The sequence below is a fragment of the Petaurus breviceps genome, unplaced genomic scaffold, assembly GCF_028583685.1.
Source record: "Petaurus breviceps papuanus isolate PSGF00001 unplaced genomic scaffold, PetGlider_PUasm1.0 90842, whole genome shotgun sequence".
NCBI lineage: Eukaryota > Metazoa > Chordata > Mammalia > Diprotodontia > Petauridae > Petaurus > Petaurus breviceps.
The window spans coordinates 5,866,438-5,880,438 of NW_027187358.1; the positions used below are offsets into that span (position 1 = coordinate 5,866,438).

Consider the following 14,001-nt stretch of genomic DNA (forward strand, 5'->3'; position numbering starts at 1 on the left):
GAGAGAGAAAAGAGAGGAAGAGAGAGAGAAAGGAGAGTATGTGTGTGAGAGAGAGAGAGAAAGGAGAGAGGGAGAAAGAGAAAGGAGTGAGAAAGAAGAGAAAGAGAAAGGAGAGAGTAAAAGAAAGGAGATAGAGTATGTGTGTGTATGTGAGAGAGAGAGAGGAAGGAAAAAGGAAGGGAGAGGGGAAAAGAGAGAGGAGGGAAAGAGGAAGGGAAAGGGAGGGAAGGAGGGAGAGAGGAAGAGAGAAAGGAACAGGGAGAGGGAAAAAAAGAGAAAGAAAGGAGGAAAGAGAGTGAGGATGGAGAGAGAGAAGAAGGTTTGCAGGTAATGATGTGTGTAAATGGCATAAAACAAGAGTAAGAGGAGAGGTTTAAAAACAATACAACAGTCTCAAGGAGTCTTCATCCCAGGAGAACTGCAGGACTACACCCAACCCAAACAACCCTGGACATGGAGAATCTGGTTCACTGTCTCACTAGAAAAACTACACAAATGGGCAAACAAGAGTGAGGGCAGGGCAAGAGGAAACCTCTCAGTGTTTCAGACACAGGAGACACTCAGTAAATTGTTCCTCAATGAGTCCCTTGGCGAAGACACCAGCTCTGAAGATGCTCTGCAGTCTAGCAATGCACCAGGGAAGCCAGAAGAGAGACCTCCCACCACTCCAAAGTCCCTGGCACTGCAGAGTGGGTTAAGATTTTATCAGTGGAAACGACACTGAAGATGATGCAGTGATGATACAGCTTTTGCTGCTGCACACTAAGGACTTGAGGCCCTCTCCACGCGCCACTCCCCCATCAGACTGTGCAAACAGGGGCTGGCTTAGTATCCCCACCATACGGCACCACAACCAATACTGGTTGGCACACAGTAAGTACTTAGCAAATGCTTCTGCATTTCTTCATCCATCATTTCCCTGATGTGTCCTACCATAGCATCCACCTAATTCTTAGGGCCTGAACAACTAAAAATAGAAGCTGACTGCTTTGGGGGCCAGACCACAGCTCAAAGACAGCCCCAGGAGCTGCCATCACACCTATGTAGAGCTGAAAATAGAAAGGCCACAGCAAACCCCCAGTTTTGCTATTTTGCTAGCTTCCAGAAACATCTTCCAGCAAGAGCCCCAAAATATCTGCCCAGAGGCAAAGCTGTACTGCTTAAACCTGGGGAGTTCTCAAAATACCCAGCTCATTACAGAAATCCCCATACTACAACTTCAGTATTTATAGCAGTAAGCCTTAATTAAGCTCCCATACCCAATTCAGAGAAGTGGTTGCAACATGTGAGGGTAAGGGAAGGGTGTGTGGGTTTAAGAGCTGGGTTAGAGTAAAGTTCAAATAGAATGAGTTTCATTCTCTGTTTTAATTGTTACTGGTTTGGGGGCCACTGACATGTCACTTACCTCATCACAAAATTCAGCTTTTCAATCTACTAAAGAAGAGGCCCTGATGGTTACTTAAATATTGCTGATAGTGTGTTGGGGACTCAGACAAAATGACCTCGCATTTTTACAACTAACTCTTAAATACATCTTCCTTCAAGGAAGGAAATAGTTGAAGTAAATAAAATGGTCAGAAAATGCTAGGAGCTCCTTTTGGCCAATAATTACGGCTACTTCCCCCACCCAACAAAGCTTCATTCAAGTGGATCATAAGAAGCAAGGCTTTTTTCTGCTTCCTAACTTCCTCTTACTCTCTACCTACATTCCAATAGATCTATTAGTGATAAGTGAAATGTTCAAAAGACACAGGAAGAGGAGAAACAGAGGGCCTAGATAATCCACAAACTGGATTTTCTGCAGGGCAGCAAAAAAGTATTGGTTTTAAAGTCTGAGGACCTGGATTCAAATCCTCATTTAGATACATAGTACATATATCACCTTGGCCAAGTTATTTCCCTTTTCTTGTCCTCTTTCTCTTCCTCTGAAAAAAGGAAAGGGATGGATTAAATGGTGTTTAAAGTTTCTTCCTGCTTCAAATCTTTCTATCTTTCTAGAGTCTGAGGACCTTAGTTCAAATCCTGATTTAGAAACTTGGTACCTACATAACCCTGGTCAAGTGACTCAGTTTCTCTAGGCCTTGATGTCTTCATCTGTGATATGAGGATATTGGACTGAGCCATTTCCAAGATGCTTCCAGCTGTAGACATACAAAAATTATAAGTTGCTCCTAAATGAACACACATTTACATGAGTGGGAAAAAATAAAACCTCCAAATACCTGAATATGTACCACGGTTTTTGGCAACTTCATCAAAAGATCAAATGCTAAAGTTTTCACTTCCTCAAAAGTGCTTGAAAAACATTCCATTATTGTTTCTACTTGGGCAAAATCAATCTCATGACTCAGTTGAAACACTGCTTGGGTTTTACCTAATTTAAAAACAAAAATAAGCACATATTTTTCAAAAGTCAATAAAAGTGAAAGGACCTTTACAATTATTTGTTAAGATTTGCAAGAAATAAAAACAAAAGATCAAACACCATCTCTTAACCACAAACGCATACCTCAACAGAATAAATGTGCTTTCTCTCCTTTCTCCTTCTTATATAACACTTTTGGTGTCATAAAATACATTGATAGTCACCTTTAGTACTAACACATTTGCTTAAATAAATGACTGCTTCACAGCCACACCAGCTTTCATCTCGTAGTGACTTGACCACATTCCCTTTAATCACTGTTCCATGACTTCTCTCCTTCAGGCCCCCAGCGTATTCCCCCCTCACGGTCATGGGCTTCTGAACTCCTTCCTGGAAATTTTATCAAATCTATGCCATGCTCAAGTCAAACTGGGTCACTCTGTTCCGTCTCCATCTTGCTTCCTCCCACATCTGTCCCTTTGCCCGCGCTGTCCCACATGCTGGGAATGGATTGTAGAGCCTCTGCTTCTGTCTGCTGAAATCCCTCTCTTATTTCAAAGCCTAACCCAGGACCTTTCCCCGTGCAGCCTTCCCTTACCCTGTGATTTCTTCCTGTCCCCCAAATGCTGAAAAATCCTCATAGCATTTGCACTTCTCTCAGTCATCCCTTTATGAAAAGCTATAATAATAGCTGGCATTTATGGAAAGCTTTAAGGTTTGCAAAGCTCTGTACACACACTATCTCATTTGATTACCACACCAACCCTGAGAGATAGAGGCTATTATCATCTCCATTTTACAGATGATGAAACTGAGATGACTTGCCCAGGTCATGCATCTAGTTAATAGGTACCCAAAGCAGGATTCAAATTGAGTTCTTCCTGACTCCAAGTCCCTTGCTCCTTCTACAAAGTCACCTAGCTGCCTACTGACATACAGTCTGTTTTATGTCAGCCTGTAAACTCCCTGAGAGTAGGTTCTAGCTTATATAAATCTTTATATCCAAAGCATCAAGCATGGCAGCCTCACACACAATAAGCTCAGTGGTCGCTTCCTCTCTCCTCTCACTTCCTAGAGCGCTTGTTCTCTAAGCTACCTTAAATTGCTGCCTATCTGTTTTAATGTTTTGTCTTCCCATCTAAATTATGGGCTTCTCAAAGACAGGAACAATGTCCTCAACCTTTCTGTTATCCCAAGTATCAAAACAGAGAGTTTATTTAATAAATATCTGATGACAGTAGCAAAGTTGGGCCTACACCATGATCCATTGGTACTACCATCTTTATCTAGAATCGTGTAAAGTTGGATATTATTCCCAAGAGAATATAGGCAGGGACTGTTTTATTTCTGCATTTGCATCTCTAGCACTTTGCACAGTACTCTGTATAAAGTAGGTGCTTAATAAATGTTTGTTGGATTTAATGAATAAAAACCACATTAAATATATGAGAGAGAAAATACCCTTCATTACAACAGGTATTTGGTTGTCATAAGTAACCAATCTACCATTCTAGTTGGACTTCCCATTCTGACACAAACCTCCCATTCCAGTCTGGTGCCCTCTAAATAGGCTTTGTACATTTCCAAATCCCTGCCTTTGCCTATGCTGTGGCTCCAAATCCCTCTTCACCTCTCCAAATTCTGCACCTGCACCAACTCTGCACACAAAGCCCAACCTGGACACTGTGGCTAGAAGGTATTTCTATCCTCTGAACCAGAGAAGTCTGTATGGAAGAGCAGAAGAAGCCTAGCCCTAGAGTCAGAAGACTTGGGTTTGAACCTGTCACCTGCTAGCTGGATAGCAATGAACAGCTTACCTAATTTCTCTGCCCTCAGTTTCCTCACCTGTAAAATGTGAGGGTTGGAAGAACAATTTATGCAATAACAACACATATGGTGGTAGGCTGATATGGTGAGAGTAGATACTTCCCATTACACTTTCGTTCAGTTGTCTAATAACCACAATTACTATAGTAGACTGGGCCACTCATCCCAGAGGTTCTTAACCTTGGGTCCCTATGAAAACAATTACATCTTTATTTTCATTTTCCTTTGATTTCCAATGTAATCCAATGCATTTTATCTTATGTATTTAAAAATAATCTTTATGAGGTGTCCATAAGCTTTACCATACTGCTAAAGGGTCCATAACACAAAAAGATAAAGGACTCCTGCTTTATCTAATTATATTTCACTTAATCAAGAGAAGGAATGAGGACTGAAGCATTCAAATATATTCAACTCTCTTATTTCTTATAAAAAATTGAGACTGCTATTACTAAATGTCAATGTAACAATCACAGAATCACTGGTTCCCATCAAAATTCAACTCAAGCACTGTTATCTTACACAAATATGGATTTGAATTTGGATTATATTGAATTTGAATATGAATTTCCCAGTTCCCCCAGCTGCTGTCTTTTTGTCCTTCCTTAAGGCAAGGCAGATTCGTATTTAAGATGAATACAAACACAGGGACCACCTTTGTTACTATCTAAACTGAGTGCCCTCTAGTAGGCTGTAAGCTGGTTCTGGCAGAGTGGTACTAAGTGAGGGACATTCCTCTCAAGTTTGTGCCAACGCCAGCAGAACCCAAAACCAAGAAACAAAAAAGCAAATCACTCACCAGGCTCCTACACAAAAGAAACTCTGTATATACATAAACATAGTATCTTACATCAAATGGAAAAAAAATGACTCAAAAAGAAAAGTCAAATGTTCATCTCCCACAGGAAGAAAAAAAAAAAAGAAAAAAAAATGTTTAAAACCAGAGTACCTGGAAATGATACTCTGACACTGACTTTCTGTAACCTGTGTGAGGTATGACCTCTGTGACTCTGCAAGAAGCGAGTTTTTGTACCACCAAAGGCTTATGGGACAAAGAGCAAACAAAAGAATCACATTTCAGCCACAAAGCCTTGCTAGGGATGTTCTATGAGGCAGAAAGAACAATTACTCTTTTATGATTTTTTTTAAAAGAACAGATTGATACTATCTGGGGAAAATGGTTGTGGGTGATCCTGTCTTAAAGTCAGCTTAGTTTGTGAAAACCACAGTTACCGGTTGACCAGTAATAACCACTTTAAACAGCTGGGTTTTTATTTCCCCAGTTGGGAAATCTAATTGTTATCTAAACAAGATCTATTCTAGCTTGTCAAAACCTCCCTTGTTTAGCCAAACAAAAACAAAAAACAAAAACAAAACCCCCCCCCCCCATGAATTAGAACCAAAAAAAAGCAGACTGACTTTTGGGGAACATAATCTGTCTTCATAAGAAAAAAGAATTTTTTCCCCCAAATTATAATGAAAACTTACCTTCTGGATCAGGAAACAATTCAGCTATTGAGCCTAAAATGGTTAAAGCTGAAAACTTGGTTGAGTGGGAAGAGCCAGGAAAGAGAGCTCTGAAAAGACTGTTGCATATGGATGACATGAAATCCTAAAACGAACAACAAAAGTTACTACAGACAGAAGAGCTAACTCAAAAGAGATGAAAATTAGTATCTTCAGAGAAGTATTTGGAAGAGCGTTTCTAAACGAAGGAGATTTTTAACAGTAAAGTAGTCAGTCAAAAAAATTTATAAATTACCTCCTATGGGCCAGGTACTGTGCCCTTAAGCCCTGGGGACACATAGAGAGGCCCTCCCCTCAAGGAGCTAACTTTCTTTGGGGGAAGAAAATAGGCAAATAACTACTTATATATAAGACATAATACAATAGAAAAGGAACGTCATCTCATAGCAAAGGTGACAAGAAAGGAATGACCTCCCTACCTCTTCCTCTGTCCCACACCACACTGAAGACATGCTTCCATCCTAAGTGGATGTGCATTACTTTTCTACCTCTACGTCCTAGCTCATGTCATCCCCTAGGCCTGGGATGCCTTGCCCCAGCTTCACTTTTTAAAATCTCACCCATCCTCCAAGACCCTACAAAAGCTACCTCTTCATGTCAGATCCACTACAAGGAAATAATCTTTTCTGACCCAAAACTCACAGAGCACTTCCTCCCTACCTCACATTCTTAGGATTACAGGGTCATAACTTCAGGGCTTTAATCAAGATTTAGAGCTAGAGGGGAGTCCAACTCTTTCATTCACAGTTTATTATTCTTTTTAAGTGCTGAGAGTTACTGCATATCTGTACAGAGAGAACCCCTACCCCAGCATGAGAGTATAATCTCTATGAGGACAAGAACTGTGTCTTAATTATCTATGCATGTTCCCTTGTACCTAGCACTGAACTCTGTCTACAGGATGAAATGCTGTTGAAAATCTGCCTCCATACTGATGGTGAGTGTGTGGAAATCAATCCCTTCACTAATGTGTCTGTCTGAAATGGGCTCATCAACCTTGTCTACAAACAGGAAAAGAAAAGCTAAGAGTCTTTCTAAGCCAATTAAAATACCACTCCTTTGGGATTAAAAAAAAAGTCTACAGCTCATATACTTTAGCATCCTTGCCCAAAAAAAAAGTCTATGTGGAATTTAGAAGCTACTTTCTGAAATACATAATGTTAACAAAACAATAAAGCAATTTAAGGCTATTTTTGAAACTTAACAACAGCAGTAATTATGATTTTTAGATTTTATTGTTATAATGCATATTTTATATTTGTGCATTGATAATATATAGTGATATTCATGTAGTAATAATGGCAGTGATACAGTTCTTTAAGGTTTTTAAAGTGTACAAGGGCACTGTGAGGTGAGTACTACCATTGTTTTTTCCCTTTTATCACAGAGGGCTAAAAGAGAAACAGGCATATTATCATCTTCCCAAAAAGGATCAATTTCTTCCTGTCCAGTGTTTCTGGCCTTCTTCCTCTAGATAGCTGGAAGCCTAGGATTCTCTTGGCACCATGACCATAGAACAGATCAGAGTCAGAATTTGAACTTAAATCTCCTAAACACAAAATCTAGCGTTTTATTTTTTTTTGACACTAACCCCAAATTAAAGTGACTTGCTCAAAGTCATAAAGCCACTACATGGGTCCTCTGGAACCATGTTTAATCTTTCCACTAGTCAGCGTTCTAAGCCTTTAGCTGCTAGTATCCAAACCCAGTGGCCTTGAAGTACTACAAAAGATGGTGGGGTCTGGATCCAGAAACCTTGAGTTCAAATTCCAACTCTGCTGTTTGCTATGTACATTTATTTGTGCGAGTCCTTGTGCTTTTCTGGGAGTTATTTCATCTCTAAAAAGAGGGACATGGAAAAGATGGTCTTTAAGGCCTCTTCAAAGGTCACCATCATCAGGACAAGTCACATTAAGACATTTTTAACACTTTAAGGTTTACAAAGAACTTTTTTTAGAAAGCTAGAAGTGGAGTAGAGGGAAGGGGAAATAAAAAAGCACAGAAAACCACCAGCTTCCAAGAGACTTCCATTTGCTTCCCTTTAATACCTCATTTCTATTTTTTGCTTGTATTTTTTTTATTCTGATTTTCCAGAAATCTATCACCCACCTGATATTGCTGTAAAGTCTCAGAAGGATTCTTCTCGGTCAAATCGTCCATAGAATCTTGCTGGGATTTACTTTGCTCCAATTTATAAAGTACCTGAGAACTTTCCTGTATCCTGCTGAACAACTTTGGGGGAAAAAAGAATCAAAATTAAATGCAGGAAGGATATAAAAGCACAAATGTCAGGACATAAGTAAAAACTTACTAAGTATGAAAAATACAATGACTCCAGAACCCTTTTAAACTGTGTTTCTTTTATGGAACATCTTACTAACTGCAGCAATATAAATGTGTATATGCATGTGTAAGTGTGCAAATGCGTGTATGTATGTGAGTGTGTATACATACATATGCATGTATGTGTATACATGTATATATGGGATGTAAGTGTGCATGCATGTGTGAAGGTATTTGTGATTATACATGTGAGTGTGTGTACATATCTGTATGTATTTTCTGGACCTGCAAGTTCACCAGAGGAAAGCCCTCCTACTGAGGAAACTCCTCATACCAATGTAGACCAGCAATTGTTCAGTATCTTAGAGTCTTACAGAGTTGCCCCAGACACTGAGAGGTTAAGGGATTCACCTAAGGTCACATGGACATTATGTCATATAAGCAGTACCAGAGCCCAGGTTTTCCTGATTCTGAGGTCAGCTCTTTAACCTCTAGCCCATGCTGTCTGTGTGTGTCTCTCTCTATAAAGCTGGGGCTTTATATAAATATAAAAATAAACCCAGGGGGCTCTGGTTTGATCGTGAAGGAGTCTAAGTTCAACCCACAGGAAGGTGGGAAGCTGGATAGCCTCCCACCCTCCTCCCCCCATAGCCAGTCTATGGGCTTGTCTCTAACATAACTACAGCAGCCCCTCAACCATCCCTCTCCCCTCTGTGACCTTTTGGCACTATGTACTGGGCCCAGACCCCTCGGGGCAGTTATAACCTACTCAGATTCAGATAGCCACAAGAGCTGCATGGGCACAATTCCCTCCCCCAAACCCACTTCCCTACTACTTCATGGCTCCAAAAAGCACCCCTCAGGAGAGGGCTCCGAATTCTGGGACAGTGACCAGTAAGTAGTCTCCCCATACTCGATATTTTTCAGTGGGAAAGTGATGAGCGCAGGATGAGCAGACACGGATGGGCTGTAATTACATTACCACTCCCTTGGAATACAGAGGATATTTGTAAAGCCCTTAGTAACAACAGTAGCATTAATATAGCATCTACTGTATGCCAGGCACTGTACTAGAAGCACTTCACAAATATCATCTCACCTGATCCTCACAACAATCTTGAGAGGTAGGACCTGCTATTACCCCCATTTTACAGATGAAGAAACTGAGGCAAACAGAAGTAAAGTGACTTGCCAAAGGTCATGCACCTAGCAAGTGGAGCTAGATTAAGTTAGGTCTTCTTCACTCATTCATTTACTCATTCATTCGATAAACATTTATCCAGTGTCTTCTATATGCCAGGCACTATGCTAAGGTCTTCCTGAATCCAGGCCTAGCACCCTATCCACTGCCTCTGGGTGATTAGTAGTAACTTCGCACACAGTAAGCACTTGATAAATGTTTACTGAACGAAGGAAGGAAGACTTGAATTTAAATCTGGTTCCACTTGTTGGTGTGTGACCTCTGGCCAATCATTTTACTTCTGTATGATTAGTGCTTGTGTCCTCTGCGAGCTTCCCTTTCCCTCCACTACCCCCCGTAGGCCCTTGTTCCAAACTTGTGACCTCTGCTGGGGGCCCCGCTATCCTCCCAGGCGACCATCCTGGCTGCTATCCTTTCCTCTTCACTCTCCCTCACTCCACACACCCAAAGAGTTGCCAAATCTTGGCATTTCTACATCCACTGGAGCTCTCAAATCTCTGTCTTTCTCTCTCCTCACAACCACCACTCTAGTCAGACCCTTATTGCTTCTTGTATGGATTACTGCCCACCTCAAGAGTATTTCTTCCCTAATCTTTCCTTATAAGGCTGTCAAAAGAATGTCCCAAAGGTTCAGGTCTGTCCATGTCACTGCCCTCACTCAAAAAATTCCAGTGGCTCCCTATTATAGTGGCTCCAGGGTCAATTATAATTTCTACTTTATCTCACCTTTTCCAAAAATGTCTGTTTTTTGCATAAGTTTTATAATGCCCATAGTTATTACTATAGTAGTACACATACACAAATTATGAATAAGTATATATACACATATATGAGGTTCATGGTCAAAAATGTTTTACCAATATGGTTGTGTGATCTCATTTGTGTGGACTGATGTACACTTAAAAAAAGTCTGGAAAACACTATGTGCCTTTCAGGTCTGTGTGTAAATATAAAGACATGTATATTTACAGATTTTTATCTATGTGTATGTATATAAAATATATAATACATTTAATAAAATACATATAAATATACATAATGTTGAAAACCTGCAAACAGATACCCACTTAAAGTTCTCCTAATCTTTATGTCAGTATTCTCAGGGAATTAAGTTTCACTCTTCTCTAAATTGATGTTTATGACACCAGTCTACCCTCGACGCCACAAATGGGACAAAATAAAATATCCAATGATGATAGCTCCACAAAATACTTTGTACTCTTCAGGGGCAAAAATGAGCATAAAAAATTCTTCTTTACAACTTGACTAATGTTTAATGTGAAGGTATCTATACCATGCTGCCATGGTGGGAGGGAGGAGGAGAGGGAAGGGGAACTCAAGGGATTGTTTACCTGAATGCTGTAAACTAAAAGTAAATAAATGAATGAAAGAATTTTTTTTAAAAGAAAATTTTTAAAAAATCATAAAAACAAAAGGGTTTATGCAGAAGGGAAGAAAGAGAATAAGCTTTACTATAACACCTGCTATGTAGCAGGTACTATGGTAAATGTTTTTTACAAATACTATCTCATTTGATCCTCATAACAACCCTGGTAGGTGCTCAGATTTGTAAAAATCAACCCAACTATTCCTGAAAACTCAACAAAGAAGTATGCAGAAGAGGGAGTGATATCAATAAAATCTCTGAAAGCAAATCTGCTAGTAAATAATGATGACATTTTCTACTTTTAATTTTAATCTTGAAGACCATATCATGCAATAATATTGTCAAATAAAAATGTCAGGTCTCTAATAAAGAGGCCTGAAAAGGAACTTCAAGTGTTCTACTCCAGCCTAGACTATACCTAAGCCTCCCTGATTCAAAAGGTACCCAGAGAAGGTGACCTTATGACTTATCCCTACTCTACCCTTCCACTGACAAAATACCAGTAACACTCTCTGTGAGGAAAAGCACCACAGTGATTTAAGTTAAGTGCCTGGCACCTTAGGTGGGAGGTTAATAAATGTACTTCAAGGTCACCTTTTGCAGGAGAGAACAGGTCTGCTGTCTCATGCCAGGAGACTGATTATTCAGGTTGTACAGAATGAAGAACTGAACCAGCTGCATCTCTTCCACAGAGATGATTTCAGTGCTTCGGTGACTTTCACAGAGCAAACCTAAAGCATCGATGCGAACCTAAGAGAGTAAAAACAAGAGGAAAAAAAAACATTTAAATTTCTGATGAGATCCAGCAGGACAGAAAACTTTCTTAAAACACTGAAGCGACCACATAAGCCCTAACCTGAGGGAGCCGTGCCATTGGCATGTGGAGATGATTTTTTGGTATTTTCTTCCCCTGACTCCTCTTTATTGATTGTTTCAACATATCAGCCAGAAGCCCTGTGTACCTACAACTGAATCTCCCCAAAACACACAACAGGCAAAATAAAAGAGCATAAAAGACTATAATCGATAGTCGTGCATGTTCCACTGGGCACATATAAAACCTCATTGAGCCCTGACCACTCTTCCTTTGTGGCATCTCTGAGGCATCCCTTCTTTAGGACTTCTATTTCCCAAGTGTTCCTTGCTCCACACCTGGATTACCAGCTAGTCCTCAGTTTCTTGGCTCTCCTTACTCCGGTCCATCATGCCAACAGAAAACAGATCAGTCTTCCTCAAACACTGTTTATAGAATGTCGATGCCACGCATAAAGGTTCTTTATTAATGTGGCTTTCAATCCATGCTGTGATTTTACCCTTTCTTACTCAGTCCCTCCAATTATCTATACTATCTTATCATTCATTACTATTTATTACCGGTCCTGTCCACTGTCCCCTACAAACACTATCCCCTCCCTTTAATATTTATTACTCATTCATATTTCTGTGCTTAAAATAATCAAACAGCCAGCATTACCCTCTAAGCTCCATCTTCCAGAGTCTGGGTCAGGACTCACTTTCTCCAAGAATCACTCCCTAACTGACTCTGTCCTGACCACTGTCTTATGGTTGTTCTTCCAGCACTTACACTGTTTCTGTTTATTCCTATGTGCTTGAACGTAGATTGTCTTATCATTTGTTCCCTAGTTGTTTCACGTATGTTTGTCTTAGCTTCCTAAATAAATTGGAAGTTAATTTAAGATAGGGACTGTCTTCAAATCTACTCCAATTCGATAACTATTTATTAAGCGGCTACGATGCATACAGCACTGTGCTAGGTTCTGTGGGTACAAAGAGGAAAAATACCAGTCCCTACCTCTAGGAGCTTATGATCTACTTAGAGGATGCAACCTCTACACAACTAAGTAAAATATAAAGGTACGGTGTGCCTAGCGCAGAGGAGGGATCCAAAGCACTTTAGGAAAAGCTGAGGAGAGAACATTCTCAGATGTAGGAAATCAGGGAAGACTCGACAAGGTGGCACCTGGCCTGAAGCTAGATGGAGGGGAGGATTCCAAGAGGCCGAGGGAAAGAGGGAGGGCATGTCAGGTATGGGACAGCGCTTGTAGAAAAGTCATGGGAAATGGCTTGTAGTTCAGTTTGGCTGGAACACAGAGTGGATGAAAAGGAGTGTAGGAAACAAAACTGCAAAGGAAGGTCAGAATCAGCTGAGAGAGGACCTTGAGTGCTAGGCTAAGAGCTCCATGTTATCCTGAAGGAAGGCCTTTTATTTTTCGGATTTTTAGCAGAGGCATGACCTGGTCAGAAGTAATAGGAACACTGTTTAAGTAACTATATGAAAGCAGATTGTAAAGGAGAAATACTGGAGGCAGGGAGACAAGTTAGGAGGCTATTATAGTGAGAGGTAATGAGGGCCTGAACTACAGTGGGGGTGGTATGAGTGAAGAGAAGGGGAAAGATGCAAGAGATGTCATAGGGACACAACTGTCTGGTTGGGGTGAGGTGGTGGTGAAGACAGGTAACAAAGAGCAAAGCCAGGGAGGGCTCTGAGGTTCTGACATTCGGTTCAGATATTTGCAGATGGTGGCATCATGAACAGAATCAGGGAAGTTGGAAGGAGGGAAGGTTTATGAGGGGAAAAATTCTGGTCTGGACGTGCTGAGTAGAGGTGTGATGGGATGTACTGGTGAAGATGACCACTAGTCACCTGGAGCTGCAGGACTGGAGTCCCCCAGGCTGATAACCCAGGAGCCACCCTCCACTCCTCACTCCCTCACCCCATATGTCACAATGCTCTGTCGATTTTGCCTTTGTAATGTATCTCCTATGCTCCCTCTTCTCTCTTCGGAGCCTGCCACCTCCTCACCTCCCAGCTGGACTGGTGCAGTTGCCTGCTGGTGGGTCTGCCTCAAGTCTCTGCCCACTCCAGGCCATCCTCCTGACACAAACTCCAGAGGCTCCCTACTACCTCAAGGACCAAATATGAAATCATTTGTTTGACTTCATACTCGGACACTGCCAACCTTTCCAGTCTTCTTACCCTTGACTTCCAATGACCCAGTGACACTGGCCTCCTTGCTGACGCTTCATCTTCCAACCCTGTGCCTTGTCTGTCTCCTATGCCTGATATTCTCTCCCTCCTCATCCTGTTTGCTTTGCTTCTTGGCTCCGCCTAAAAGCTAGGGCCTTCCTCTAGTCCATTTCCAACTGACCCTGAGCAGATCTTGTCTGATAGTTGTCTACACACGGTCTCTCCCTTTAGATTATCGGCTCCTTGAGGACAGGACTGTTTTTTTTGCCTTTCTTTAGCTTAGCATAGTGCCTGGCACACAGCAGTCTCCTAATAAATCTTTGTGGGGTTTTGAAATTTGAATTGATTTGACATTATCATCTGTACAGAAGCAACCACTGAAGCTTCAGAATGGATAAAATGGCCAAAATTAAAGATATTAG

The 14,001-nt window shown here is 40.9% G+C and overlaps 1 protein-coding gene across 2 annotated transcripts in view; it reads right to left on the reverse strand.

The window, feature by feature from the left end:
* The window catches only part of THADA (THADA armadillo repeat containing), a 460,437-nt gene that overhangs the window by 418,491 nt on the left and 27,945 nt on the right, over positions 1–14,001 (reverse strand). For both annotated transcript variants that reach the window (XM_069071596.1, XM_069071597.1), the window contains exons 13-16: positions 11,185–11,340; positions 7,829–7,951; positions 5,681–5,804; positions 2,223–2,374 (exon numbers count right to left, since the gene is read on the reverse strand). In XM_069071596.1, coding sequence (XP_068927697.1) covers positions 2,223–2,374; positions 5,681–5,804; positions 7,829–7,951; positions 11,185–11,340 — 555 coding nt within the window. The remainder of the gene's footprint in view (positions 1–2,222; positions 2,375–5,680; positions 5,805–7,828; positions 7,952–11,184; positions 11,341–14,001) is intronic.